The 27,057-nt window shown below is 48.5% G+C and overlaps 1 protein-coding gene and 1 long non-coding RNA gene across 2 annotated transcripts in view; both read left to right on the top strand.

Moving 5' to 3' along the window:
- The first annotated feature begins 488 nt into the window (after positions 1 to 488).
- The window catches only part of SUSD3 (sushi domain containing 3), a 32,330-nt gene continuing 5,761 nt past the window's right edge, over positions 489 to 27,057 (top strand). Inside the window, exons 1-4 of the mRNA XM_064518895.1 lie at positions 489 to 618; positions 17,091 to 17,279; positions 18,799 to 18,946; positions 21,690 to 21,857. Coding sequence (XP_064374965.1) covers positions 531 to 618; positions 17,091 to 17,279; positions 18,799 to 18,946; positions 21,690 to 21,857 — 593 coding nt within the window. The 5' untranslated portion in view covers positions 489 to 530. The remainder of the gene's footprint in view (positions 619 to 17,090; positions 17,280 to 18,798; positions 18,947 to 21,689; positions 21,858 to 27,057) is intronic.
- Positions 1,279 to 8,436, top strand: LOC112984755 (uncharacterized). Its single transcript, XR_003259578.2, has 2 exons — positions 1,279 to 2,240; positions 2,338 to 8,436. It is a non-coding gene; the product is annotated as an uncharacterized LOC112984755 (long non-coding RNA).

Genomic DNA, 27,057 nt, shown 5'->3' with positions numbered 1-27,057 from the left:
ACAGCCCATCTGCTCGGCGGCACCAAGCAGAGCTCCCTCCGACGAGCGGCTCCCCCTGCTCCGCCCGGACACACAGCCTCCGAAATACTTTCCCGAATCCGCTGCCGGCGCCGGTGCCCGAGCCGCGCTGCCCCCAGGGCTTCGCCCCGCTCCGGCCGCCCCGACCCCGACCCCGACCCCGACCCGCCGCGCGGGCAGCGCCGCAGCCCCCGGGGAGCGGAGCGGAGCGGAGCGGAGGGGGCGGCCCGCGGGGTGCCTGCCGCAGGGCCCTGCGCGGCGGCCCCGGGCGCAGAGCAACGGCCTCGCGTGCCGCTCCGCGGGACCGGCGGGCGGGGCGGGGCGGGGCGGGGCGGGCGCGCAGCGCGGAGGAGCGGAGCGGAGCGGAGCGGAGCGGAGCAGCGGCGGGGGGCGGGCGGGGGCGGGCTGCACCTGCCGGCGCTGCGCGGCGCTCGGCGCGGCCGGACGGGGCCGGAGCCGGAGCCGGAGCCGGAGCCGGGTCTGGAGCGGCGGCCGGGGCCGGGGCCGGGGCCATGCCGGCAGCCACGGCGCCGGGGCTGGGGGCGCCGCGCACCGCCGCGCCCGGCCGCGACGGCGCCCACGGCCCCCGCCGATACGCAGGTAGGAGCGCGGCTGCGGAGGGCAGCGCCGCGCCGGGGCCCCCCCAGCCTGGGACCCCCCCTTCCCCCCGGGCAGCGCTTGGCGGGGTCCCGGTGGCCCTGCAGCCTGCTGGGGGGGGGGGGCTTCGCCCCGCGGCGTTTCGGGGTCGGGGGGGGCAGGTCGGTTGCTCGCGGGGAAGGGCTGCGCGGGCCTGCGCGGGCGCGCCGAGGTGCGGAGCGGGACCGGGGCAGCGGCGCCCTCCGAGCCCCGGCGGGGCGGCGGCGGCGGTGCCGGAGCCCCCGCGGCGTTTCGGGGAGCAGCCCGGGGGGTCCCGCGGCGGGGGCCCGGAGGGGGGCAGCTCCCTGCCCGGCCGGCTCCCTGCTCGCAAAGAGGAGGCGCCGGGTTGATTTGCGGGCGCCGGAGCGGGGAGCGCGCCTGGCCCCCGAGCGCGGGGCGCAGCGGTGGCAGGGACTCGCGGTAATGACCCTGGGACAGACGTGAAATGCGAGTGGTGTTTGAAAGCGCGGAGGACTACGGCACGTATCTTCGCGTAGCGTGTTCAAAGCCACTGGTCCTCGAAGAGAATAATCTCCTGACAAATATAAATTGACTGAGCAGAAAATGAAGATATCGGTGTTTTAACAGGATAGAGTAATACACTGAGGAGCGGAGTAAAATACACTGAGGAGCGGAGTAAAAAATGAATCAAAGCTTTTTTGCTTCCTCTTCTCTCTCTTCCTCCTCGGTTTTGTCACTCGATTTGATCACACGGATCATAAGATGCTTTCAAAATCTCTTTCACTTTGATGGGACCCGCTAACGTGGTGGTGATGGGAGCGGAGAGCAGGTCCGGCCCAGCGCGCCGGCCGTGCGTGCTGCGTGCGGGGTGCGTGTTTCTGGGCATGGCAGGACCCGGAGCTGGGGTCACCGGCAGTCGCTGGGGCTCCAGGAGCTGCGGGGTCGCAGCAGTGCCAGGCTCGAGGGATTAGGAGCAAAGTGAAACCACAGGAGCCCTGCGCGGCCGTGGCGGCAGCGGAGCTAGACCGGTGCTGAGCACTCCTGAGAGTCGTGACCTCCTCCTGCCCGCGGGTTTAATTTGCTGGCGTGGGTCTAGCAGACTGCATTGATGACCCAATTTTATTATGCTGATAGAAATGAGCAAACATGTTTAGGGTAACAGTATTGTAATGCTTTAAATTGCATCCACTGAGTGTGTCTAGCTGTGCGTTTAATTCAGATTTAATAGAGCAGTTCATTTTAAAAATATGAAACAAGTTCTAGGTAATTTTTTTTGAGAGCTAACAACGCAAACATAGATCCTGTTGCTCTAGTTTGATGCTAGTGTTATTTATTATTGACTTTTTTCTTTTGTAAAATTGCATAGATTTGTCTCCCTGTATTCGCTGCGTCGGACCGCTCTCCCAGGGCGGGCTGTGCCCGCGGCAGATGGGGCTGTGAGCGGCACGGCCTGCCGTTGCCCGCGGCCCCGCTGCCTCTGCGTCGCACGGTCTCGCCCTGTGCAGATGTGCGGCAAAACTCCCAGGAACGTGGCCCCCACCGAGAAACCCCCTGGTGCTGGAACCAGGACCCCACGCTCAGGTCATCGCTCGGACGTCTGCAAACCTGCCGCTGGGTCAAACCAGGTCATTTTATTCTACTGCTAGGAAACAGGAGTGTTTTATGCTATCTGTATTTTTGAAGTCAAAATGAGAGAATGTAGTATTTCATGTGTCGTGGCAGCCCCAAGGAGACGTTTCTTCTGTTGCTGAAGAAGCTGCTGGTTAAGGCTCTGTGGCGATACCCTGCGGAGAGGCTGAAACGGAGAGACCTGTCTGCGTGGCCAGGGTCAGCCTCGGGGCGACTGTGCAGCCCTCTCCCAGCTGCACCCGAAACGCAGGCCAGGAGGTCTCAGTAAGGTGACACGCAGAAGCAGAAAGTGACTGCTCGAGGTCAGGGCGTGGATGTTCATCTGCGGTTCGTGGCCCGCAGAGGTGTGCCAGCCCCTGGGCGAGGCGTCCTGCTCCCGGCAAGCGCCCTCGTCCCCTCTCCTCCCTCCTCGCCCCGCCGCGTTGCGGGGTCTGTCTTGGCCTTCGCCACCGGCACGGGTTTCACCTTTGCTGAATATCACTTTGTTACTGCAAGAACATTGACCTTAGGTGAGCATGTTGCTGTTAAATCTGAGTGGTTTAGATACTCAGCTGAAATTGTGGGTACTTCTACGATTTTAAATTAAACTATTGTTCAAGATACTTAATTTAAAATGCGACCATGTTATTTATGCAGCAGCATTTGCAGGCGAAGTGACCTCTGCAGAGAGCTGATGGCAACTGTTACACAGTATCTTTCATTGTATCCTGTTTTTACTGATAATCATTTTTCATGCTGCCTTGATTGAATGTCCCCTTTGTGAGATTTGAGGCCGTGAGCTATAAGGTGGTAAAAAATGATTTACATGGACAAACGCTCTCACGCGTTCCTTCTGCAGAAGAGGAAAAAATGTTGCAAAATTTCCATTTGAATTAATATGTGAAAGAGAGGGAAGTTAAAAGCAGCTCATTGGCACAGCCTAACATCTTTAAACCTTAAAGGGGCTCCCGGCTACCTGATCGCAGCTGTGAAGTTCAAACGTGCTCTGCTTTTTCTGATTCCACCTACCTTTTGAGGACCGCTTTCTCCCTCAGACAATCTCACCTTGACCAAAAGCAGGGAGATTTATATTACCCTGAGTTTGGAAGGGTTCAGCAGTGCATTTCCAACAGGAATTGTGCAAGTCAGCCTGAATTACGCCTTCCGGGCGTAGGAAAGGAGACCCGCGTCGCAAGCGGCAGGCACGGCTGGAGGCGCGCGCTGGGGAGCTCGGCGCGTCGCTAATACGTCCTGCGCATCGGCGGGGCGGACGCGTGGCGGGGCATGGGGCAGGGGAGGTGCCGCAACTTGTCCCAGTGTCTCTTGAAGCTGAGAAGAAGCCTCCTTCAGCTCCGTTTTAAATTATACGAGTGCTTTGACGTTTCCCGTGTTGCGCCGTGGTCGTTTTGCTGTCACAGCAGCATTTCGGGGTTCCTGCCTTTCCGCGGTCGTCTCTGTGGACAGACTGGCCGTGTCTCCTTGGCCGTCTCTCAACAGCTTCACTGTATGAGCTGGGAAGCCTCTGAAACGCTGAAACACTCCTGTAACCGGTGGCCCGGGCAGCTGCCTGCTCTCCAGCACCTGTCCCGAATCGGAGCACCGGGGCAGCATCAGGCAGCCCTGCCGCTGCGCTGCCTCCGAAGCTGCTCCCGCTAGCCCAGCGGCTCGTCGCGTGGGGGAGGAAAGAGAGGAAGGAGCGAGAAAGGGGTGAGATTACTTCAGGTCGCCGCGGCTGGGGCTCTGGGCCTCCGGTTTTCCAGGGCGGCCCGTTGGGCTTTGCTGCAGTTCATCCGCCTTCCCAAACCCAGGAAAAAGAGAGAGTGCTTGAGGACTGCGGGCCTGGCCACAGGACATCGCGAGTGCTGCGTCCAGACCGATTCATGGAAGAAATGATCTAGCAAGCCCCACTAAGTGCAAAGACACCATCTCTGGCTTAGGACAAACGTAAGCTGCAGTTTGATGGAGAAAGTAATTTTCTGGGAAAGTATCACAATGTGTTTGCTCGGTTTTACTCTTCTCTGGGTGTCTGCTCTGGCCTCCGAGGGATACCGGAGAGCAGGCTAGGTACGTCTTCGCTCTGACCCAAGGTGTCTGCTCTTTTGTAAAGAGCAACTTTCTTCTGAAGTGAATTTGTATCTTTGCCAGTATAGAAACTGTGAAAACATGTCACTAAGAACTTATAGTTGCTCTTCCAGGAAAGCAAAAGCAAAATTGTTCTTCGAAGCCAAGAATACTGCTGCTCTGCAGAAAGGCCACAGAGAAATTCTTAGCTAATTTCCTGTGATCCCAAGATGCAGCTCGGCTTTTAGGCTGAGGAAGAAAATATTCATTGCAAATTTCTATTTCCACAGGGTAAAATGTGAGAGAACTTGGAATATATGGGCTTGTAATTTCTTCAGGGTTATTTCTCCTTCCCTTTTTTCCCATGAGATCAAAGTGAAACCTTTTATTAAATAAGATAAAAATAAGTGACAGGTGCAGAATTTCAGCTAATTGGTTTTATCTCCTGTACTGCAAGATGATGATCTTAGTAGTTATGCATTTGCACCAAGTATTGTTATTGCTTTGAGGGAATGATTTTTGTGCTTGTCATAAAAACTCTCGGAGAGTACAAAATAGAGAAGGAGAAGAGTTATTAGGTCTTCTAGCATAGTCCTCCACAGTACAAGATTGCTCCCTACGGTATTCTCCAATACTTTGTCCAAGATACTCTTAAATTACCTACATTATGGAGATGAATTATGTCTAGACATCTGAATTTCAGCTAGAGAAAGAAATGAGCTGAATGTTTGGGAACCAAAACGTTAATATTTTTTAAATGGGAAGTCAATTTCAAAATATAAAAACACCCAAACCAAAACAGCTAATCCCACCCTTCGTGGTTTTGCGGTGACCGGAGAGTTAAAGCACCAAGATGCTGCTGGTTTGGCTGTTCCCCTACAGCCGAGCCTGCAGGTCCTGGGACTCCCGTGAGAGAGCCAAGCTGCCCCGCGCGTGCTGGGAACTCTACAACAAAGAGAATTTCAGCTGGGCGAAACTCAGCATTATACTTGGCTTATTTGGTAAGGGTTAGCGCTGATTTTTTGTGTGCCTAGCACTACAGAGTTTTGCCTTCAATCATTTGACAGAGACAAGCTCATGTGTAGGACAGTTGCTAGCTCTCTCATGAAGACTTAGGCATTTTATTGACACGCTGTCTTTCAAGTGCGGTCACAGATAAGCAACTGTGCTGTTCTGTGGAGCTGTTTTGACTAGCTCAGTGGATGCGGAGATTGACGGAGAGATGATTTTGCATTCTTTGTGAAACTCTGCTGTTCTTGCATTTTGTTCGGTTTGGCGATGACAGCGTGAGATGGAGAAGTTGCAGAATGAGCAACCAGTCACCAAGATAAATCAACGCCTGGATCTGTTGAGGGTCTCACAGGCTGGGCTGAGCTAGTGCTGGATTTAGCTGCAAGGTTTTGCTGGTGTAGCAGGACCCCAAAGGCAGATGTGGTGGTGCTGGCAGAGCACCCCTCACCCTGCTCGGGACGGCAGCATGGCCGCAGCAGCGTAAACGGTAACGCGAGCGGCTCTGCTGCTGTGGGAAACTTGTACATGGAGAAGCTGCTTGCTTTTCCTTTGAGGTAGTTGTAGACAATTATGAAGTTACGATTTCTGGGGTAAAATAAGGCCGAATGCAGAGCTACTCAGTTGTGCATGGCTCCTAAGCAGAAGGTCTCTGGTTAGGAATTATTCTGAGGAGTGAAACTATGGAGAAGAGCCAGCTTGGGCAAAGGAAAGGGGCGATGTACAAAAATTTCTGAATGAACATGTGGCCCTGGAAACTGTTCAGAAAGGTCATTGGGGCTGGGGTGACGGAAAGAGGTGCCATCAGCAAGGACGTTTAGTTCAGTTGTTTGATTCCTCCCAGTCAGGAGAGCAGAAGTTTGTGCCTTAGTGTAGAAGAGCAGAATTACACCCACTAGAGTTTCTTCTCCGAACTACAGTGACCTACAAGACGAGGAGCTTTGCCAGTTGGGCAGAAGGGGCACCTGGGCTGGGTACACATTTTCTCTTTTCTTGAAAAGAATTGCTTCATGAAGCCAGTGGCAGTTTTGCATAGGCAAGAAAGACCTGTAGTATTTGGCCCGTAATTGTTAATACAGACTGGAACTAAGCTTTTCATTCAGTTTAAATATGGATGATAGACTCCCCTTGCCTGGTAGTCTAGCTGAATGCACAGGCCTTCCAAAAGTTGCCAAAGATGAAACTGAATTATAAAGGTGGATCTGATGCAGATCTTCGTTTCTTAGACGTGTGTTGTACAATTCAGTGAAGGGCATGGAGCTGGCGTCCTTTGATCCACTGGCTTAAGACACGTGTCATTCGGTTTATAACTCACCTGCAGTCACTTACTATTCTAATGGAAGAAGTAAGCACAGTGTCCTTATATTCACGTCCCCCTCAGTCTTCACGTCTTCTTTCACGAATTCCCACGGCCCGGGAGGCCAGAAGCAGGTGTTTATTGACTCGAACCGTTAATCATCCGTAGCTCTCGAATGACTTCTGCCGGGACGCTGCGTGACTTTCACACGCTTCGGGTCCACAGGTCGCTTTCGTGCCCCCGCTGCACAGCGGCCGCGCTCCTGGCGGCATGTGCCCGCGCTGCGACGGGGAGAGCCTGGAAACGTGCGAGCTGAACGCAGCAGCAGGAAAAGGGGAGCAGGGGAAAAAAGCGACAAGACTGCAGAGAAGGTTGTTAAATCTGACTGTTCAGTTAGTTTCTCGGTCCATGAGTGATTTCTATCACCATAATAAATTGCATGCTATTGCTAACTCTTTCAGACTGCTGTCTGGAAAAATCAATTATTCACAGAAATTCTTGCTGACAGTGGTGAATGCCAGGTGACAGTTCTGCGGTGCGCGTTTAGCAGCTTAAAACAGCAAAGCAAGGAAGGAACCGGTTTGGTTTCCCTTATTAGAAAAGAAGAGGAACCCGCAGAAGCCAAAACAGGCCAGCGAGGAGGAGCAGATGCAGGCAAGACCTCTAGCACTCAAGCTGGCGTTGCTTAACAGCGTGGTTGGAAAGTCCCTCAACCTTGGAGGCACAAAGTGACATAAGTGGTCTACGGAGTTAGTTTGTTGCTTCCCTGTTGCAAGCGTGCTAGGAAACACTCAGCATGAGTTATGAACCGGACATCGGAGCTGGTTAACGAGGGTGATACTCGTCCCCCATCAGCTGTCGCTGGGTCAGAATTAAGAGAACTAAGGAGTTGAAGCACATGCCCTGAGACCTGGGCAAATAATGCCAACATTTAAAGTGTTACAAGTTAGATGGGAAAAGGAGAAAATGGTTCTTCCCGGTTGCTCTGCATTGCTCCTTGCTTGGAGTGTTTAGCTTTCTAAGGAAAACCAACAGACCTGCGTTAAATGGTCTGTTTTAAAACAAGAAAGTAGTTTCAAAGAAAAAAAAGTTGAAAAGTTTCCATATTCTTTTTAAATAAGTGTTTTGAGCGAACACAGTCCCGATGTTTTGTGGGTTTTTTGGCCCAAACTGAGCACTTTGACCTCAAGTAGTAAGCACTTTTAGTCCACCTAAAATTCACTGTGGGGCTGAATTTTCTGATTCCTGAAGCAGCTCTGGCCAGCTGTACAGCCTTCGCACTGGTCCCTCTGAGGACTTTTTGGTGGAGGTCCCAGTCGGCGCCTCTCCGTGTCTCCTCTCTGCGCGGAGGCTGTGAGCAGCCCGGCAGAAGCGACGTACGCGCGCGAGGCCGCGGGCATGCCCGTCGGGGACGTCTGCTCGTGCCTGCAGCGTTGGTGACGCCGCGCGTGTTCAAGCCCGACTGCGCGCCGGATGGACCAGTGGTTGCTTCAGGCAGGTCATCTAGACCTGGGCGTCTCTGGGTGTACTGGGGCCAAACGCACAGCTGGGGTCGCCTGCAATTCTCCTGCTCTTGGTGCGCTAGTGAGGGAGTGACACAGTTTTAAGGGCTGCTGTGAATTGGGGTGGCCGGCTTGGCCGGCCGGGTCGGGCAGCGGGGGCACGTCACAGCGCCCGGGCCGTCTGACATACACCTTCCCGCCCGTGGAAATAAGCGTGAGGGCTTCTTTTGGCTTCTCCAGCAGGCAGCGTTTCAACGAAGCAGTGCCATTCCACCCTGTATATCACAAATTATATACTCTTGCAAACCACAATAAAAGCAGGAGAATGCCGGTGTTGCCAGGGCATCGTATTCGCACTTGTTTTTCCATTGTGCGTGCTGAGATTAATATTTTCTGTTCTTTACCCTTTGCATACTTTAAATCCTAAAGCTCTCAGCTTAGTTAGCGCGTGGCTCCCCTGTCTCTTCTGTACAGCCCACCGCGGCTCACCAGAAGCATCAGGGATTTCTAGACAATATCTGTAGATTCAGACTATAATGGACAACATTGCTAGTGGTTTCTCTCTATTTTACTTTCTTCGTGTGTGAGAAACAGGAAAATGTGAATCTTGCTCAGTTTATCAATGATCTGTTGAAATGCTTAGTTATTGCAAGATAGCTTTTATAATTATTAAATTGTTCGATTATATCTTTATAGTTATTAAGGGAACTCAGAAAACGTTGCATTTGTGACCAGCTTGTTTTCGGGTTAAATATAAAATTGATCCACTTAGGTGGTAAAAAACAAAACAAAACAAAAAAATAAACAAAGGAACCCTGCTCTAAATCTGCTCTAGAGAGAAAAGGTCAATATGTTTTGGCAGGTTCCTCAGAGGTGCTAAAACATCTTGTATGTGAACAGCCACACCGTTGGCTGTGGAGCGTTTTGTGCCAGTGAGCCCTCGCCTTGGGTCCGTCGGCAGGACCGGTGCTGATAAGGTGTTTGTATTAGAACTGGCTGGTCAACACGGTTTTGGCATTTTTCTTTTTCCTGCATTTTAGAGGAAGCAAAACCAAGAGCGGGAGTTTCATCAAAACACCTGCTTTCAGGCAAAAGGGGCAGGTTTTTCCATTCAGGTTCCTACAAGCAAGTGCCTGCAGCCTTCTCCAGACCCCCAAAACGCCCCTCAGCAACACCATCAAAATCCATCCGTACCTGAGAAAACGTTCAGCTTTAGCGCTGCAAAAAGCAGTTGGTTATAAAACATTTGGTGGGAAATGCTGCGAGCGTTCCCGGCCGGCGCTGCTGGACATCGCGGCGTGGTTCCCGGCAGCCCGGGTGGCCATGTGCTTCCCTCCCGCATCCCCGGCAAAGCCGCCGGCCCCGACGGGGAGCACACCTTCTGCTGCACTCACCCCTCATTTCTTGTCCTTAGTTTACTCGCTGTAGAGAGCAGAGCTGCTGTGAGCGCTAGGGCGAGGACTATGAATTTCACATTACTGACAAGTTTTGCCCTCCGAAACGGCTGCCGGCTCCCTCCTGCTCCAGGCTCCCGGATGAGCGTGAGGAAGGACTTGTCAAAGACGTGCTGCTACCGAAACCTGCGTGTTTGCCCGTTGATGCTTGGTCTGTGTTTACAAGATGCTAAATAATAATCTGGATGCTGAAATCTGAATTTCCAGAAATAACAGGCCTTTTCTAGTGTAGCTGTTCATTTTTGTTTAGTTTGTGGCGATTGTTTTCTTGCACTTATTGTGACAACAAAAACTGTTTTGAACAGTATTCCGAGATAACCTGTTATCCCTGTCACAGAGAAGGAGAAATTTTAACGTTTCCGATCAGCCTGATTTCCGTTAGAAAATACAGCATCTGGTTAATGGAGGCCACGTATCACTTCCACCGTCGGCAGAGGCGTTACGGCTGGCTGCACAGCTTTAACGAGTGAGGGGTTATTCATGAGCGCTGGGGGAAAATGATGATGGAAGCTGAGAATGTAGAACTGCAGACTTCCCGGGCCTGGTGTGCGAGGAGCGGCAGCTCCGCCAGCGAGGGTGTCGGGGGGCTGCTCACGCTGCGCTAAGGGTGCCTGTGGTTAAAAAAGGACCAGGCTGAAGGAACTGGCTTTTTCCTTTTCCTTTTCTTTTTTTTTTAATCTTTTATCCTCTCCTTATCTCCGTTATTCCTCGGAGAGGAGGAAAGCGGTGTGGAAATGGATTCCCAACCTGCGCGTCTCAGATTCGGGTTTGAGCGTTGCTCAGTGGCTTCGCTCTGCTCGCTGCGTCTCTCTGGCCTCTCCGGTTGCGCTTGGCTTGCTGTGACGGTGCGGTGGCAGCCGCTGGGGTGACGCTCACGTCTCGCCTCGGACTTGGACCTCTCCGGAAATCTGATGGACTCTGGCGACCAGCGCAGCGAGGGCTGGAGCCGGCGTGCTGGCGGGTGGCAGGACTTGGTGGCCTTTTATTCTCTTTGGGGTCTTTATTCTAGCAGCTAGGGCACACACCATGCATTTGGCAAATACGTAATTTATTTATCATCGTATCTCCTTTAGAATGACCAAAAGGGTGACCGAAAGGGTGACCATGGCTGACCGTACAGCAGTATCAGACCCATTCACTAAATCAGTCACAGAAACAACTGTTGGCATTACTTCCACGGGTAGTTTTTATTTGGAAACAGTTTGCCTTAACATATAATTATGTTGTATATCATAGTCGATGTTTTTTTAAATATGGAAGTAACGGGGAAGAGATGAATAGGTGAGTACCTCTAAGTTGCTTTAGGTTTAATGGGTCTTTTCTGTTCCTGCAAGTTATACTATTACTAACTTTTCAGAAGTGTCATAACATACTTTTTCAATTCTGTTGGTAAACAGACTAATAAAGCGCAGAATAACCATCTGTTCTTGCTTTACTGGGGACTTCATCAAATACCTCATTTTTCATTTAGTTCTTATTTCTCAATTAATTGTTCCCATAAGGAGAAAAATATTCAGTATTGCTCTTGTTGCTAGATCCAAGAGTAAAATCTACAGATGAGAATAACCTGACTTTGATGTAAATTGGCAAAAAAAATCAATCATGGAGATGGCTGTACGGTGACTGGAACAAATCCTCTCTTAAAAGAGTAACATAAAATTCATGAATAAGAGTCATTTTACACCGATCCTACACATTATTTGTGCTTGAAATAGGAAGGCATTGCAAATATTGCCAGCCAAAACTTAATCTAGCGTTTTGGTGATATGTAGCTTGGATTTGGCATGGATTAATCGCTTTCAGCCCGTGCAGACAGGGAGTATTTCAGAGTAGAGTTGGGAAGTGTTTCTTGCTGACTCCTAAATCTTATTACAACTTGTTCACTACACTGAGCAACTCAAAAGCCCAATGAAAAATGCTGGGAGAGAGGAAAGAAAAAGGCTCAGTCTTGTAAGTAGAGATGAACCAAATTTGTCTAGCGCAGATGTGGATCTGCCCTCCCCGAGGTCAGGAGCATGCGCGCCTACCGTTTTGCAGCCAGGCGTTGCTATCTGATGATTTTTCTACCCTAGCAGGCGCAATCAAACCTCGAAGCAGGCTTTGCCGTCCCTCACCTGCCACCGGGCGCCCTGCGCTGTTGAGAGCTGCGCAGCGGTCAGTGCGGTGCCGCGCGTGTCCGGAGCCTGCGGCAGGGTTGCGGCTCTGCGGGACGAGCAGCCGGAGCCGCACTTCGAGGGGCCACCGCCATCCGGCAGCGCAAAATTGCAGCCCTGGCTGCATGGAGCAATGCTGCCAAAGTGTTGCGTTATTATTAGTTACGCTGCACACGGTGTGCTGAAAAAATCAGTTTTACCTGCAGAACAGACAGCAGAACAAAACTGATGGTAGGCGTGAGCCAGAGAGCCTAAGGTTTCCGCTGTAACGCAGGGGTGAGCAGAAAGACCACCTGGGCATCAGCGTGCTAACGAACGTGGACAGGAGGAACTTCCCTCGATGACCTTTCTTGCTGTGTTCAGAAATTCGTTGTCAATGCTAGAAGGCGCTTTTTTTCGCAACGCATTTTCATGATTGTGCAGTGGTGGCCTGTGAGAGTGACCAGAAATTGGGTTACCCCTCTAACGATTTTAAAATCAACTTTTCAGTAGAAAACAAGTATATTTTACATGGAATATTTTCACTTGGAAATGCTGAAATTAGGCAGATGCGGGGCCCACGTATTACTAACGGTCGTGTTTCTTTTTTTAGGCTAAATCCTCGGGCAGATGTCTTCCTGTAGGTAGCTCAAAGTTTTACTGTGCGCGGCTGCCGGGACCGGCACTGCACAGAGTTGGCTGCGGGGAGCCTCTGCCTCCGTCTCCGGTGCTTCAGCCTTCGCGTTTCGGCACAAGCGCTGCCGCCGCTGGAGCCCCTTCCCCTCACGTCAGCGGCTTTACCCCGTCTGCGCCACTTCATATCTCACTGCAGGGTTTTTTTTCCCTCCTCTTTCCCCTTCTTTTCGTCGTAGCAAGCTCTCCCAAGAGCTCCGCTGTGAGGCTGCTGCGGTGCTCCAGGCTCTGCCGGTGGCTGTAGGGACGCTAATTCGTACGGCGTGCTTTTGTAGGAAAATAGACTTGCAGAAATAACATCATCAGCGTGTTTATTTTCTTCAGGGCTTATAGAACTTAATGTTCTGTCCCTTTCTGGCATCTGGCTATTATGGCATGTTTTAGTTGCATTAAAAGTCAACAATAAGTGATGCAAAAGCTTGGGTTACATGTGGATGGGAATAGCGAGGCAGCGTCATGGCTGTTTCTGCCTGAACAGCGAGGGGCAGCCTCGGTAAGAGGCAATTATTACTGTGTTTTAGATCATTCTGGTATATACTTTTGCAATGTATTAGATGTTTGTTTTCTATCTTCCTGCACGGGGAGGGAGAAGGAGCACGAGAAATTTTTCGACAGACAAAAGTGTTCTTAGATGGCTCTTTCATTTCTGCTTTCTTATCAGCAGAACATAAATCCACAGCTTGCTGACGGTGAAACCATATGGTAACTCTTTCGGCAAATCGATTTTGCAATAAAGATAATCCTGGCTGTGCATGAGAAGAGATATTTTGGATTATTTTATCTTAGTTCTTATATTACTCTTTATTTTTCAGTGTCTGGGAATTATGTATTTGGCTATTTTGGACCTAGTGGCTTCTGTGAATTGGAAGTTGTGGAGTATACTGCACTTCAGTGGCTTCATGGGGGCAGTTACTTGTCACCTGAGGTGATTTGTTTCTTTGCCACGGACAGATCCCTTCTGTGTTGCCAGGAAGTAGCATCAGATCCAAATACCTTTTGAATATTGGATATCCTCTTAGTGTGAACCCAAACTAAGAAATGAGTTTGTACAAATCAGCTCTTGCGTTACCAGAAGCTGAGGAGAAATGCCTGCTAGGACCTGCAAGGCGTTCACTTCTCTGCGTCCTGACCCAAGCTGACCGATTCCTGCTGGTCTGCTTGGCCCACCAGAGCCAAAGGTGCACGTTGGCCCGGTGCGCAGGGAGGGGCAGTGCGTTAATCCTTTTCAGTTCGTCAAATGAACTGGCAAAAGTCCTCACAGCTTCTGGCAGAATTTAAACTAAAAAAGTGATTTCCAGCCTTTGCTTCCCTTGGGATACATCAGCGAGTGAGTTTTCTTCCTCAGCTCCGCTGTTGTAGGCCAATATCCACAAGTGCAAGCAGCCCGTGAGCCTGGCGCTTGCAGGCAAAGGCTGTGAATAACGGGAGCGAGGTTGTGGGACACGGATCAAGTCCAGGAGTGATGCCAAGAAACCAATCAAAACTAAGCAACGCATCATGAATTTTGATGCTTACAATAAACTACTTAGCAGCGCTAGGCCATTAGTTGCTTGCACCTTCCTCCCAGCTTGGGGTGCCGGTGGCCAAGCACGAGTGTGGGGTGTGCGGTGCAGCTGTGAGAAAGCTGCAGGAGCAATGCTACGGGGGGGTTAATCAAAATTGCTTTTTTGGGTGCTAATACATACTGCAACCCAAGACCTGAACACATCTAGATATTTAGAAAATAAATATAACTCAAGATGTAAATCTGATCAGCACAAATGTGTATGCACTATTTACAGTTTACTTCAGGAGACGATGCAGCCTCAGCACCGGCGTCTGCTGAAAACAAAAATTCCTGGTGGTAGTAGATCTAGTCAAATAAACATGCCCAGAGAGCATTCAAAGGATAAATCTACATAGAAAACTGCTTATATAAATATGAGGATGGAAACATACCTAAACAATCCTTTCTGGCGATGGAATGGTAAAATTAACATAGTAGGAAAGTCAGTGGAACAAATAATTGCAAAAAGATTATAGATTGTTAACAGCACAGGCTGCTAGAGCTTCACAGGAGAGATTTATAAATGAATTATTAGAAGACCATTACTGATGAAAATCAGGGCAAATCTGATCCAGAAATGTTAACTCTGAACCTGGATAAAATTCACAAACTCACACTGGCATAAATCCATCTATGCATTTCGATAAAAGCTCCTATAAAATGGAAAAAGTAGTGAGGCATTTAATTTTTTGACATTGGCAGGAGGGCATTGTGTTGAAAAGCTCTAGGAAGAGGAAGAAAGGCTATGTCTATTCTGGCCAAATGCAGATTCATGAAATACAGTCGATGAATTTTCAGCTACGCATCTGTGTCGAGGCAGTAGAGAAGCTTTTGAGAGCTGGAGCTCCTGCCCCAATTCCCTTCGGTGCGGGAATGAGCCGCTCAGAGATGACATAACGCCATTACAAACCGAGAAATATCCATAGCTTGATGGGATCCTGGCTAAGGAGAAGCTGTTAGAAATCTTTGTGAATGCCCAAGTGATGAGAATATTTTAAAATCCATGGGTGAGGAAGAATGCTGACAAGGTCGCTGACATTCAAATGTTTTAATTACTCCACATATATCATTATAGGCAAGGATGATGCGGGAAAGGGCAGAGAGTGTCTGAACCAGCTACAGCTGCATATATTACTCAGAAAAGGTCAACACTGGATTAAATGGAGTATATCTTGAAAGAAAGAATCCAGTGCCAAATTATCCACTCTTTGCAGAGTCAAGGCTGAATAAAGATTGCAGGTCGACTGGCAAGTCTCCTGAACGCCTCTAACGAGGGCTGCGCGCCCGGCTAAGGCAATGCGCTTTGAATCGCATTTTGCTCTGAATTGCTTCCTGCATCTCGCACAGCTGCAAGTGTCACTGGTATGAACTCTAAGTCTGTGATCTGATATCTAAGAATACCCTTGAAAGTGTAAAATGCAAAAAGGTAGGTATTTTGCAGCTTATGAAAATGATTTTTCACAAAAAGTCTCCGAATGAATAAACAAGATAAACTATGAGTTTGAGCTTTTCTTTTTTCATCTGAAGTGGGGAGGAAGGTTGTCCAGTTCATATATTCACTGTGTTCCAGTTATCAGATATTGGAGGAAAGGACAGGGGATCAAGGGAAATGACCCTCTGGAAAATATTTGCTCTTTTTGAGGCAAATTACTGCCATGGTATGAGGCTGAAAGAGGTGGCAGAACAAATAGAAATAATGGGCATGGAATTAAAAAAGGCATGTTTTTTTAAAGCTAGTTATCAGTACGTATTTACTTAGTAGATTAGACCAGTAATTGTCACTGTGACTTTTGTTTGGTCTTTTTCTGGGATTTCTTTGTGTTGTTTTCTAGGGAATTGGTTTTTTAAGAGCATAACTTGCAGATAGGTAGTGAGCCTGTCTTCTGTTGTTTAATCTCAAAAGCTTAATATTAGTTAACCATGGGAGAGTTTTTTGTTAATAAAATAGTTTGGATGTCAACATGTAATTCTGTCCAAATGTTCTCAAGGATGCTATTAAAGCCGTGAATTTCTTTTTGCTGGTGAGTGTGGGAAGCCTAATTTCCCTCCTTTATTTGCTTGTGTTTTATCAGGGCGCTTGCACCCCAGTCTCGCAGCTGCAGTCTGCGAGGTGCCACTCCGGCAGCCTGCGGCCCTGCTGCAGTCGTCTGCAGTCAGCGGAAGGACGGGGAGCTTGGCTTCCGAGGCAGGAGAAGGGCTGATACTCAGTCAATGTTAAAAAAAAAAAAAAATGTACAGGAACAGAAAAATGCCCTCGTTTTTGTTGTGTGTAAAGTATATCAGAATATCATATGTTGTCCTAAAGCTGATCTTTAAAATTTATGTTGAAAATGAATATGAAACAAAGGATATTATGGCGATAAAACCCAAAATATAGAGTTAGTGGCTAGCGGTAGGTTCCCGAGAGAGGCTCGAACTCCATGGCTCAAAGAACAACTGTAGGAACTAGAAACCCTCGATGTAAAGAGAAAAGCTAAATGAACAAATGTGTCACAAATGGATAATACACTATAGAGTTTGTAACTTGAAAACAGAGATGAGTTGAATGTAGTGGGTATCTCTCTCCCTCTCTCTCCCATTTTCTCTTTGTCCTGTCCCCTTATAGTGGCTTTTGAACCTGTTGGCTCATTTCACCCAAGATTAACAGCCATATAGTACTCTTGAAAGATGGGAAGTTTCTGTAGGGGCATGAAAATATACTGCCAAGTAGACTGAAGTGCTGCAGCGTGAGATCAGTCCATTAGATCTTGGAGAGTTTGCCTGGGAGAAGATGTGTTACGAATACTCCCAGCATGTAAAAACTCCCGGTTTGAGCACTTAATTAAACACACAGAGTCCAACAAGATGGGAAGCCATAGGAGACGAAACCGCTCACAGAATGATTTCTTTTTTTAGCTTTTGATGTTTAACAGTCGAAGTATATAATGGTGCAAGATGAGTAAATCCCCCTTTGTGCCGTGGGTCAGAGCACTGGAGCTGCTGAGTGGCGCTGGAGGGGGTTTGGCCCTGGGCCGGTGCTTGGCAGAGAAGCCAGCGTTGCCCACGCAGAGGTCTGTTATTTGTTTTGCCCATTAACTTGGACCGATTTAAAATATGCTCACAATAAAACAACTTAAGCGGGCCTTCGATTTTGGCTCTATCGTTGCATTGTCCTGCTTTGTTCTTGTTCCGCAGGGCAGTGCAGCCGCGTGGTTCCCCCCCAGCTTGGCTCGCTGGAGGTACTTCACGGCAACGGCACCGCCGTGGGGACGGTGATCATGTTCCAGTGCTCTGCCGAGCACCAGCTGGAGGGGCAGGGCGTCATCACCTGCATTTGGAAAGGAAACACTACCCAGTGGACGGCGGGAGTGCCCTCGTGCAAGCGTAAGGTCCTTCTCAAGCCCTTTCCATTCCCTTTGGGCTGTATTGTATTTACTGTGCCCTGGGCATCTCCTACAACATGAGGGTTAATTCTAGACATCTGTGCAAAGAACAAGACAAATTCAATTTCCCTCTGAGTTGCCCCTACTGGCTGTAATTGCACTCCATATGTGTTCTGACATCGTTAATTATCATGACACAGAAAAGACTGCCAGATTTATGCCTGATCTCACATCACTGGCTCCAGTAGTGTTGTACCCAGGATATATGTGGCTCTCCAGCTACAAGATGTACTGTTCTTTAGAAAACATATAGATATGACCAACTACTTTGTAAATATATTTGCAAACTCTCTGCTCTCGCATTCTTTTCAGGAGACACTTTGCTGTAAAAAAGCACAGAGGTATTTAAGAAGTGCTATTAGGTTGTTGCTTGTAGGCAGCTGCATGGAAAAGTTATCACGTTGACAAATAGCATTTGAATGGCAACAACATTAACTACCTTTCATGCTGTTCCCTCTTTTTTATTACAAGATCGTTAGTAATTTGACGAGAAGTAGGCCCAAGCAAAATTCTGACGCATGGTACCTCTGAGCTTTGTCGTGTTCAAAACTGAGGAGCTCAGTCTGGATCTCAGACCTTGTACAATTTGAAATCATTTGGTAGATGGATAGCTGTTTTAGACACTTACCATTCCTTCTCAGACTCAGCTATTCTTATCTTTGATTTAAGAGATTCCATTAAAGAAAAGGAATGAGAGAAATGCTCCCTTTGAGAGGTTGTAGGAATATAAAGCTTTCTATGGAGCTCAGCCGAACCATTTCTGATGCTGGTGTTTGTATGGCTGGAAGAAGTTGATGAGTTTTTGAAGCAAGATGTGTTTAGTGCTGAAAATGAGTTGGCAGAGATCTGCGCTGGCTCTGCCACACCACATTCCCATGCCTCCTTTTGTCTGGATAATTTATTTCCAACCTTGGATCACTGTGAACACTCAGCCCTGCAGATACTGTCCCTTCCCTTCCTTCTCCCAAAAAAGAGAAAGACCTGTTGTTCACTACCTGCCAAATAGGAGGTGATTATATAAAACCGTCCGTGCTATAAAGGGCTTCTTTAAACCCTTTTACCCCTTTCAGTATTTGTTTTTGCAGCTCCTGTCCTTGTTAACAACTGAGTAAGAGAGTCTGGTAGCTCACTCGTATTTGATAGGCTGACAAAGTTGTGCTCTTTAGCTAGTGCAGTGTTAGTGGCATTGTGTTTAATTAATTGTGGTGGTAAAATACTTCCGAACAATTCATTAATAACTTGTAAACAGGTGGTTTTTGATTAGCCCAATTTGAGGCTGCATAGCTTTATGTTGAAACCAAGAAACTCTGATAACTGAACACATACTAACACGACAGTGTGCATAGAGTTATTATTAGCAGAAGTGTGAAGTGGGCAGGTTTCAGCATGATTAGGTGGAAATGTAAGATATATTCACATGTTCACCTTAGAAACCTGCTTCTATGTTTGCTTTGCTGCAGCCATATCAAAGTATGAGACTTTCGGATTTAAGGTAGCAGTGATTGCTTCCATTGTGAGCTGTGCCATCATTCTGCTGATGTCTATGGCTTTTTTGACTTGTTGTCTCATCAAGTGTGTGAAGAAAAGTGAAAGAAGGAGAACTGAAAGGTATGTCAAGAAAAGACTTTCTTTTAAATGACAAAGTTGTGTACATCATATGGTCCCCATGGCTGTGAGAGCAGAGAGCTTCAAAGATCCTTTCCAAGAACTGATGCTTACAACACCACAGTGATGCTGATTACTTAAAAATCTTTAATTTGCTGATTAGGCTTTGGGCACGGAAAGACTTGGAATTCAAGAGTATTTGGGCACCTAATTTCTTTTCCTATCAGATGACCTAAGTGGACCTAGGCAGATCTGGTCTTACCCAGGGTAATGCAGGAACTGAGCACGCACATCCCAAGTCTTAGTTGCTGGCCCAGTCTTTCTCTCAGTGCAGTTTTTAAGATTGGCTGTATCTTCTCTTTTCTCTTCTCTCTCTTCTCTCTCTTCTCTCTCTTCTCTCTCTTCTCTCTCTTCTCTCTCATCAAATTCTGATGGGAAAATTAATCTACTCATGTCAAAACCATCAAAGCCCCTACCACCTGCAAAGTCAACTTAAAGCTGTCACAAAGATGTGATGAACAAGGATGCCAGAAAGACGTAGGATTTTGTCTGCTGGCTTGAAGCACAAGACCCTGGGCAGAATTACAAACAGGCATGGGAAGAATTAAATCTACCAGTCCAAGCCATTATAAAAACTTAGTGTGAAGCGTGACTGAGTGACCAAACCTGGCTGTGTGCTAAGGCTGATGAACTGTTGTTCTTGAGAACGTGTGGTCTAACTCACCTGCTGCAGAAAGGTTTCTGCAGGCGCCTTTTCTTCATTTCCCTCTCATTTTTCCTGCTTATTGTTCCTAAAATTGCACGTGATGTCAGTGGCATATCTGCACCCCATCTCTGTGGTGTCTGCTGTAAAGGCAGCAAGCTGCACTTTTTGTTGTTTTCTAACCTCTTCTTGCTTTAGAGAAGTATTTGAAATCGGGCAAGGCAGTGGTAAAGTGGAAGGAGGCTGGTGAGGATACGTGTGAAGGTCTCTGCTCCTAGCTCTGTTTTATCTACAGCTGTGTAGGAACCAGAATTCCTCTTTGGGGGGATATTCGGTAATTTCAGAATCTGATTGGAATAAAAAAAAACAAATTTTCTCTTTCCCTTGAAAAGATCCTGTAAGGCAAAAAGTTTTTGGTGTCATTCATAATATTAGGTTTTCACTGCTAGCGTGAAATAATATTTGAAATGAAAGGGTTGATTGGCGTTTTTAAAATTGCTGCTTTTCTTTTTGATAAGACTATTCATATCAAAGTCCTTGTTTTTCTTTTATTTTAAAAGGAATTTTGTCAGCATTAGCACTTCGCATGACTTTGACTTGATATTTTCTCTCTCACCAAAAAACACGGGTTTGATAGTTTAATACTAACTGAGAATGACTTTTAAAGGGTTCGTTAAATAAGCATCTGTTAGACCATCTCTGAGAGAAAAGGTAGGCAGCACTTGTGATGTCCTCATCTTGCCTGTAGCTTTGAAGTCTGCCTGTCTACTTCTTCAGCTGTTTTAGCTGGGCTACTAAAAAAAGATCACCTCTGTCTGCAAACCCGTCTTGCCAGGTATCTGGCTGATGGTCTCTGAAGTGCTTTCACCACGTGCCATCCTGTATTTTACCCCTGTGTTCGGAGCGATGGAGGACAAAGGTTCCTCAAATCTCCACCTAATCCAGCTTCCTTGCAGCATGTGTCCCACCGAGCGACCTTCCCTGCCGCTTTCTTCCCCAGGAGCAGGATTGCACCCTAAGAGGACAGAGATGACATGAAAATCAGCATCGCCAGCTCTCACGGTGTAATCTTGTCCCATCAGCCAGCATGAATGCCTGTGATTTTGCAAATCCTAGACCTCTCTTAAAAACAAGAAAAAGAAATTTTTTGGCCCTCAGAGTTGTTGAGAGAAGTGTGAAAAGTGCCTTGAGTGTGTTTCCTAAAGGAAATGCTGCAGGCAACCAAACAAACTCTGCTTTTAGAAAAGGCAGCTTAATAGCTGCCTCCTCCATTTTTAAGTCAATTTGTCTTTTAAACCTGCCTGACAATTTTTGAGCCCTTAGGAATGGCAGTATTGCAGAAATTCACAGCAAATATGTTTTTTTTTTTCCTGAAGTAATTTATTCCATAAAGTGGCAATGCTCTGTAGTCTCCTCACATGCAACAATATCTGGCCTGATCTGGTGTCACTAATAAAGGTCCAGGAGAAAGTGGACACAAAATCATGTCCCCTGCAGGGACGAAAAAATGCCTTTCCCTATTAACTATAGGAAAATGTTCAGAGGATGGGGAATGACAGCATGCAGCGCCGTGTTACCCCAGCTGCATGGGGCTTGGGATCCTCACGTCGGAGGGATTTAATGGATTTAATGGGGGTTAAGTTAACAGGGTGCTCTAGAATAGTCTTTAAATCCACCAAATTAAATTAAAATAATTACCATTCTTTTTGGTGCTTTGAACTATGCACAGGTGCTCGTAAGAAAATTGCCCAGGTTGTTTTTTGCAGAATGCTGGATGATACTTAAAAGAACACTATTTTGTAGAATAGTATTTATCCTAAGTCCCTTATTTTAGAAAGCCTCACTCTTAAGGGCAGCACATATTTAAGTCTCCAGAAATTTGGTTTACACTTGAAATTGAGCACATGTTTAGATGCTATCCTCAATAGAGATAGATTTACATTTAAACTCAAACTTAAGTGAATCAGGGCTATGGTCAGATAAAAGCTCAGATATACAACTGTTTATCATAGTAATGTATTTTACCCTTTGCTTTATTCACAGAGATGTGCAGCTCTGGTACCAGCTCAGAAGTGAAGAACTAGAGAACGTGCAAGCTGCTTACTTTGGTTATAAGGGAAGAAATAACAACAACAACAATAAAAAACTCAGGAATAAATCAATATTTGATGATGTGACTAACATGGCCTATGAGAACCAAGGCTTCTACAGGTAAGGTTATTAAAATACAGCGGTTTTGAATAGGTTTGTTGAACAGATTTTAGAAAGCGGATTAGGGAAAAGTGCATGGTGAAGGAGAGCCCCAGAAGAGCAGACGCTGTCGGGGGGCTGCGGCGGGTGCTGGCGGTTTCTGTCGCCTATGTCCCATGGAGCTCGTCCAAGGCTGGTCTGCGGAGAAGGTGGCACCGGGTTAACTGCAGAGAGGTTTTTAATTGGCTTTGTTAAATTACAGCAGCAAAGTGGCTGCTCCGTACTGTTTCGCGGTCCCAAGGTGCCGGATTGCCTGAAAACCTTCGGAGTGGAGCCAGCCGGGTGCCCTGGGCCTTGGTGCGGCTGACGGTGGGCGCCGAGCGTTGCCGCCTGTCCCTCAGGGACAGGAAAAACCCTCGAGAATTACGGCTTCCCTGTGCGCGTCCGGTGCCAACGCCGCGGGATGCAAACACAGGTGCTGCCGCAGCAGAAGCGCTGGCAAGGGGGGAGTCCCGGCGCTGCCGTCGCCGATGGCTGCTCCCTCTTGCGCTGCAGCCCGCTGCCCTGAGAAGCGCCCAGGTGGGACTGAGGCGCAGCGTGCGGTGTGGACGCGTGCACGGTGGGCCCGGGCATTTTCTGTACCAGTTCAAAATAACCTCCGCCTGCGGCCAGGTGTGCTACGCTGCCCCTGCTGTTGTCAGCAAAAGAAAAGTAGAAAACCGAATGCACAACGTGCTCGTTGCTGCTGCTATCCATGCAATTACATGTCGTTTCATCTTTGCTATCCTTTGCGTACTGCTCAGTCGTCCTATACAATAATCTACGGCACCGTCCTTGTTTACTTTTAATTCACTGCTCGCTTGTACAGCTTTTGTGTACAGCAGCGTCTTGATTTGCAGTGGTTACCTGCAGAAAACAATTTTATGCAAGTTATAAACCTACTTCGGTGTCAGAGCGCAGCTGGAGATGGTATTCAAATGGAGCACTTGCACAACAGTCTGATGGCTGTTTAATCAACTCTTAGCTTTGGGTGATTTCAGAAAGATGTATAAAGCTAATTAAATGGTGATCATATCCTAAACAAGTTTTCAGAAGACTCAGGATCCAGTTTTTAATTTTGAGCAACTTCAATCTACTGGAGCATTGATGTTTGGTAAATGTGTCATCTGCTTTTAAATTAACGTGGATGAACACACCAGGGCTATACCCAGAGGTCGAGGCTCTGCTGGAGCCTCCAGCTCTCTCGCGGTTCTTATCTGCACCACTCCACCGAGCAGAAGCTGTTGTATTGTGTTTACCAAATTCTGTGCATCCTTTCTTAACTGAGAGTAGCAGAGAATATACAATTCATCTGGATAAGCAGCTGGGGGCCAGAAGTCAGCAAGTTCATTATTTCTCTAAAATAGTGGAGAATGGGTAAACTTCAGTGGGGAAACCAAGAGAGCAAGAGGAGTGAAGCCTGTGAGCTCTTTTTTTTTTCCACACCGCACAACCTGCATGCTGTGTTAAATCCCCGTGTGCATACCCACCTTCCTGGTGCCTGAGCTCTACTGCTCATCGAGGTCCGCTTTATTTCCATGATGCAGAAGTCGTGTGATCCCAGCTGATCACTAGCTAGAGCAAAAATCAGCTGGAAGAGCAAGTGTATTAATATGCCCATGCCAGCGCCAAAAGTGTAGCCGTTCCTCACTTAGATGGGAATTGGAGCAGTTACAGATGCTGAGAAAAACTCTGCCTTGGGATTGCTCTAGGAAAAAGCTTGACCCTTTATCAGCTTGTAGCACATCCTCTTTCCTCACTCAAATAAGATGCATTTAATCAACGCTGTAAACGCTGCTCACTTCTACTGCTTAATTCTATCGAATGGCCATATGCACTGCATGAGAGGTGCAAATTACGCTAACATATTTCATGCCAGGTCTTGAAGACAGCAAGTGATATGTCAGCTTTATGTTTCACTTGCAAGGCTTATTTTTTCTGTAATGTGCTAGACCAGCTCTCTCCGTCCTGTGCCCATAGCGCACCGGTACCAGCAGGGCCGTGCCGAGGAAGCGCTAGGTAAGCGCGGACCTGCAGCTGGCCTGTGCTGTGAGACCGCTGACACGAAAGGGTGTGCTTGCTACCTGCCTTGTTTTGTGGTTCCTTTCTCCATTTAACATGAAGGGCACGGTCTGGCAGCCTGTGCTTGGAGGAATTCCCTAACTGCATGCGTTGCTGTAGCAGTAGAGCTGTTATAGCTCTGATGGTCTGCGGAAATAAACAGGGACATTTGGTATGGCTGGAAACAGCAGCAGAACTGAGGGCAAACAAGCTGGAAAGAAGACTTCTTTATACTGCTGCGGGCATTTGAACCCAAGTGTGCGTGCACGGTCATGAAGAAACTGAAAGGTAATTTCACCAAGGTTTGTATTAGGGGGAATTTGCATTTGGAGGAATTTGTGAATGTATTACTAGAACACTTAGTAAATCAAAAATCTTATTTTATTTTTCTAATACGGAATTGTACTTAGAAACCTGGGAGTCTGATTGTTTTCTCCCTGCCTGTTTCATGAGAAAAATCAGCAAACTTCTTGAACCCGTGGTAGGAGATCTGAAGCCGTGTGGATGCTTTCCTCCGTAGCAGAGCTGCGGTAGGTGTCGTTCTGTGTAACATAACTATGGGAACCGGCTCCTTAACCTCCCTGATAACGGAAGCCTGATGGATGAGTTGTGCCCTTATCTGAGAAGGAGAGAGGGGTTTTACGGTAGCATTTCCCTTCCTTAAAGAAAACAGTTCTGCGGGTTCCTCGTGGAGCATGTGAAGTGGCTGGGAAAGTGAGGACTCCTCCAACCTTTAGGAGGACCCTCCTGAGGATATCTTAGCCTATTTTTGACCAGAAAAGGATGTAGGTCTTGCTGCTTTTCAGACTTAATTGAAATAGGTTTAGAGCTATGTTTTGATTTGCCCATTTTAAGAATCAAAAATACTTTAAAAACAAATAAGATAAAAAGCCAGTTCTTTCAGACAGGTTTGTTATGGTTTATGGAATAACTTATGGAGGATTAAAAAGCTATCATCTGTTGAAGCGATGCCTTCGTTCGCTGATGAGGTAATTGGATGTAATGAGGGGCCAGAATATGGATCCACAGTACTAGTGGATGAAAGTTATCAATAATGTTGGACAGCAGAGGCTCTATTATTGTTCTAGACCTGTCTGCCGTAAAATGATGTCTTTTTCCCCTGGCATTTTAAACATGGAGCAAATGCATTAGGCATATAGTTTTGCTAGCAAATGCTGAATTTCAATGACAACTACTACTCACTACTAGTAGTGAGCCCCATTCTGGCGTCTCATGTGCATGAACAAATTCCTTTAAAATGATGACAAGTGTGTCCACATATACCTGGGGTCATTAACTGCAACGTGTGGTCACAGTCGATGCCACCTCTTCCCCTTTGGAAATAAGGAACCATACAGAGATTAAAAATATCCATTTTTAGCAGAAACTCTTATGTATGCAAAGATTTAGAGCACATTTTTGATCTTTTATGATATTAGAGTAGCAGACTAACGTCCGAGCAGCACGTGGCAGCTGCAAGGCCGGGGGCCCTGGGAGGGACCTATTTTCCCCAACTTCTCAGAAGTTTAGCGCGCAGAGCCGAGATAGCAAGCAGCCGGGAGATGCAGGGGTTTGGGGCAGATTAGCTGAAGAAGGGGTCTGTCCCCTCTGTGAAGGAGATTAGCGGCGGCGCGGTGTCACGTAGTTGGGCGAGGGCGGCGTGCGGGGCAGAGGCGGGCTGTGGGCGGGAGCCCTCGCGCGGCCTTGCCTCCCTGGCGCAGCCCCTCGCGGGGAAAGGGCGCTTTGCTGTGCGTCAGGAAACTACGCTCTGCTCCCTCTAACGTTTGAAGTCTTCCAAATTCGGCGTGAGAATGAACCCAGGACTCCTGAAATCGCTCATCCAGGCTGAGACCTTCCTCGAGCCGCCTCTCCGTGGGTCTCAGAGCCGAGAGCCCCGGACACAGGCGCTCGGTGTCGCGGGGAGGCCGGTGCTGGAAACGCCGCTCTGGGGTTCAGGGTTTTCCTGAAATCGGTGCGTTCCCGAGCAGTAAATGGTAGTGTTGGGTCCGTTGTTTTCTGATGGAAAAATAGTTGTCCTTCCCCCATGGCTCTGCAGCAGGCCGCGCTGCAGTAAGTTGCAGGGGGGAAGAGCCTCCCTGCTCTCGTGCTCGGCAGCCCGGGCACGGGGCAGAACGCCACGGAAGAGAAGCTTAAGGAGAACTGGCCGCCTTCTGCGGCAGCTGCGGGCGGTGTTTGAGAGACGGAGGAGCCGCAGAGCGAGGGCTGGCGTGGAGGGAACCGGCCCGCGGCGGGGAGCGGGGGTGCCGACGGCCAGGCGCGAGGGGGAGGCCGCCCGGTGTGAGCGGCGCGGCCGCTTCCCGCGGGATCCACGCGGAGGGGCGATGGGGCACGTGCAGCCCCCGGGCCCTGTCGGCAGCAGCGCGGAGAGGCACCGGCACGGGAGTCTGATTCCCGGGCGGGAGCAGCAGTGTCCTGCATCCCGGGGAGTCCTGCTGGCCGAGCTTCTGCGAGACGCCATAGAAACCGGCACGACCCCCGCGAGGGCGCACAGCGAGCTGCTTTCGGCACGCAAAGGCGGTTAGCAAAAACTGGCCCCTGCCGCCTGGGCCTCCCGCAGCGCAGCTGCACGTCAGCAGGGGCAGAAGGAGAGCTGTCCCGCCAGAAAGACACGTAGCTAGTGAGAAGAAGAGCTGACAGGGCTTGCCTCAACTTGCATGAGCTTCCTAATTACGGTGTGAAACAGCCGCACCTAAAGAGGCCTCTGTTTTTGCTGTGTTTTCAGCGTATCGGGCCGTAGCCCGTCCTGGCGTAGGCGCTTCCTCGGCCGGGCGCGTGCTGTTACTTTGGAAGGGAGAGCTGGTGGGCTCGTATTTTCCACGCTCGGGGAGGACTGAAGCCAGCTGTAAACGCACTCCTTTCCAGCCTCTGTCAGCTAATAAGACAGCCAGAAAGAAAGTAGTCCAGCTCAGAAATACATCTGAAGAGTGGCAGAGAAATTTGGTGGATTCTCTTGCTGGTGTGAAGCCATTTGGGGGAAGTTGCGCATTCCCAATGTGGAGTGTTTTGAAGTGAATTACTTCACACAGCTCTAGGCCAGCTTATAAAACATGCTCTGTGAAGTAGCTGATCTGACTGCGGGAGTGAGCCGCATGGAAAAGCC

This window comes from Dromaius novaehollandiae, chromosome 12, assembly GCF_036370855.1.
Source record: "Dromaius novaehollandiae isolate bDroNov1 chromosome 12, bDroNov1.hap1, whole genome shotgun sequence".
NCBI lineage: Eukaryota > Metazoa > Chordata > Aves > Casuariiformes > Dromaiidae > Dromaius > Dromaius novaehollandiae.
The sequence above is the reverse complement of the archived record's forward strand: the minus strand, read 5'-3'. Positions and strand labels throughout refer to the sequence as shown.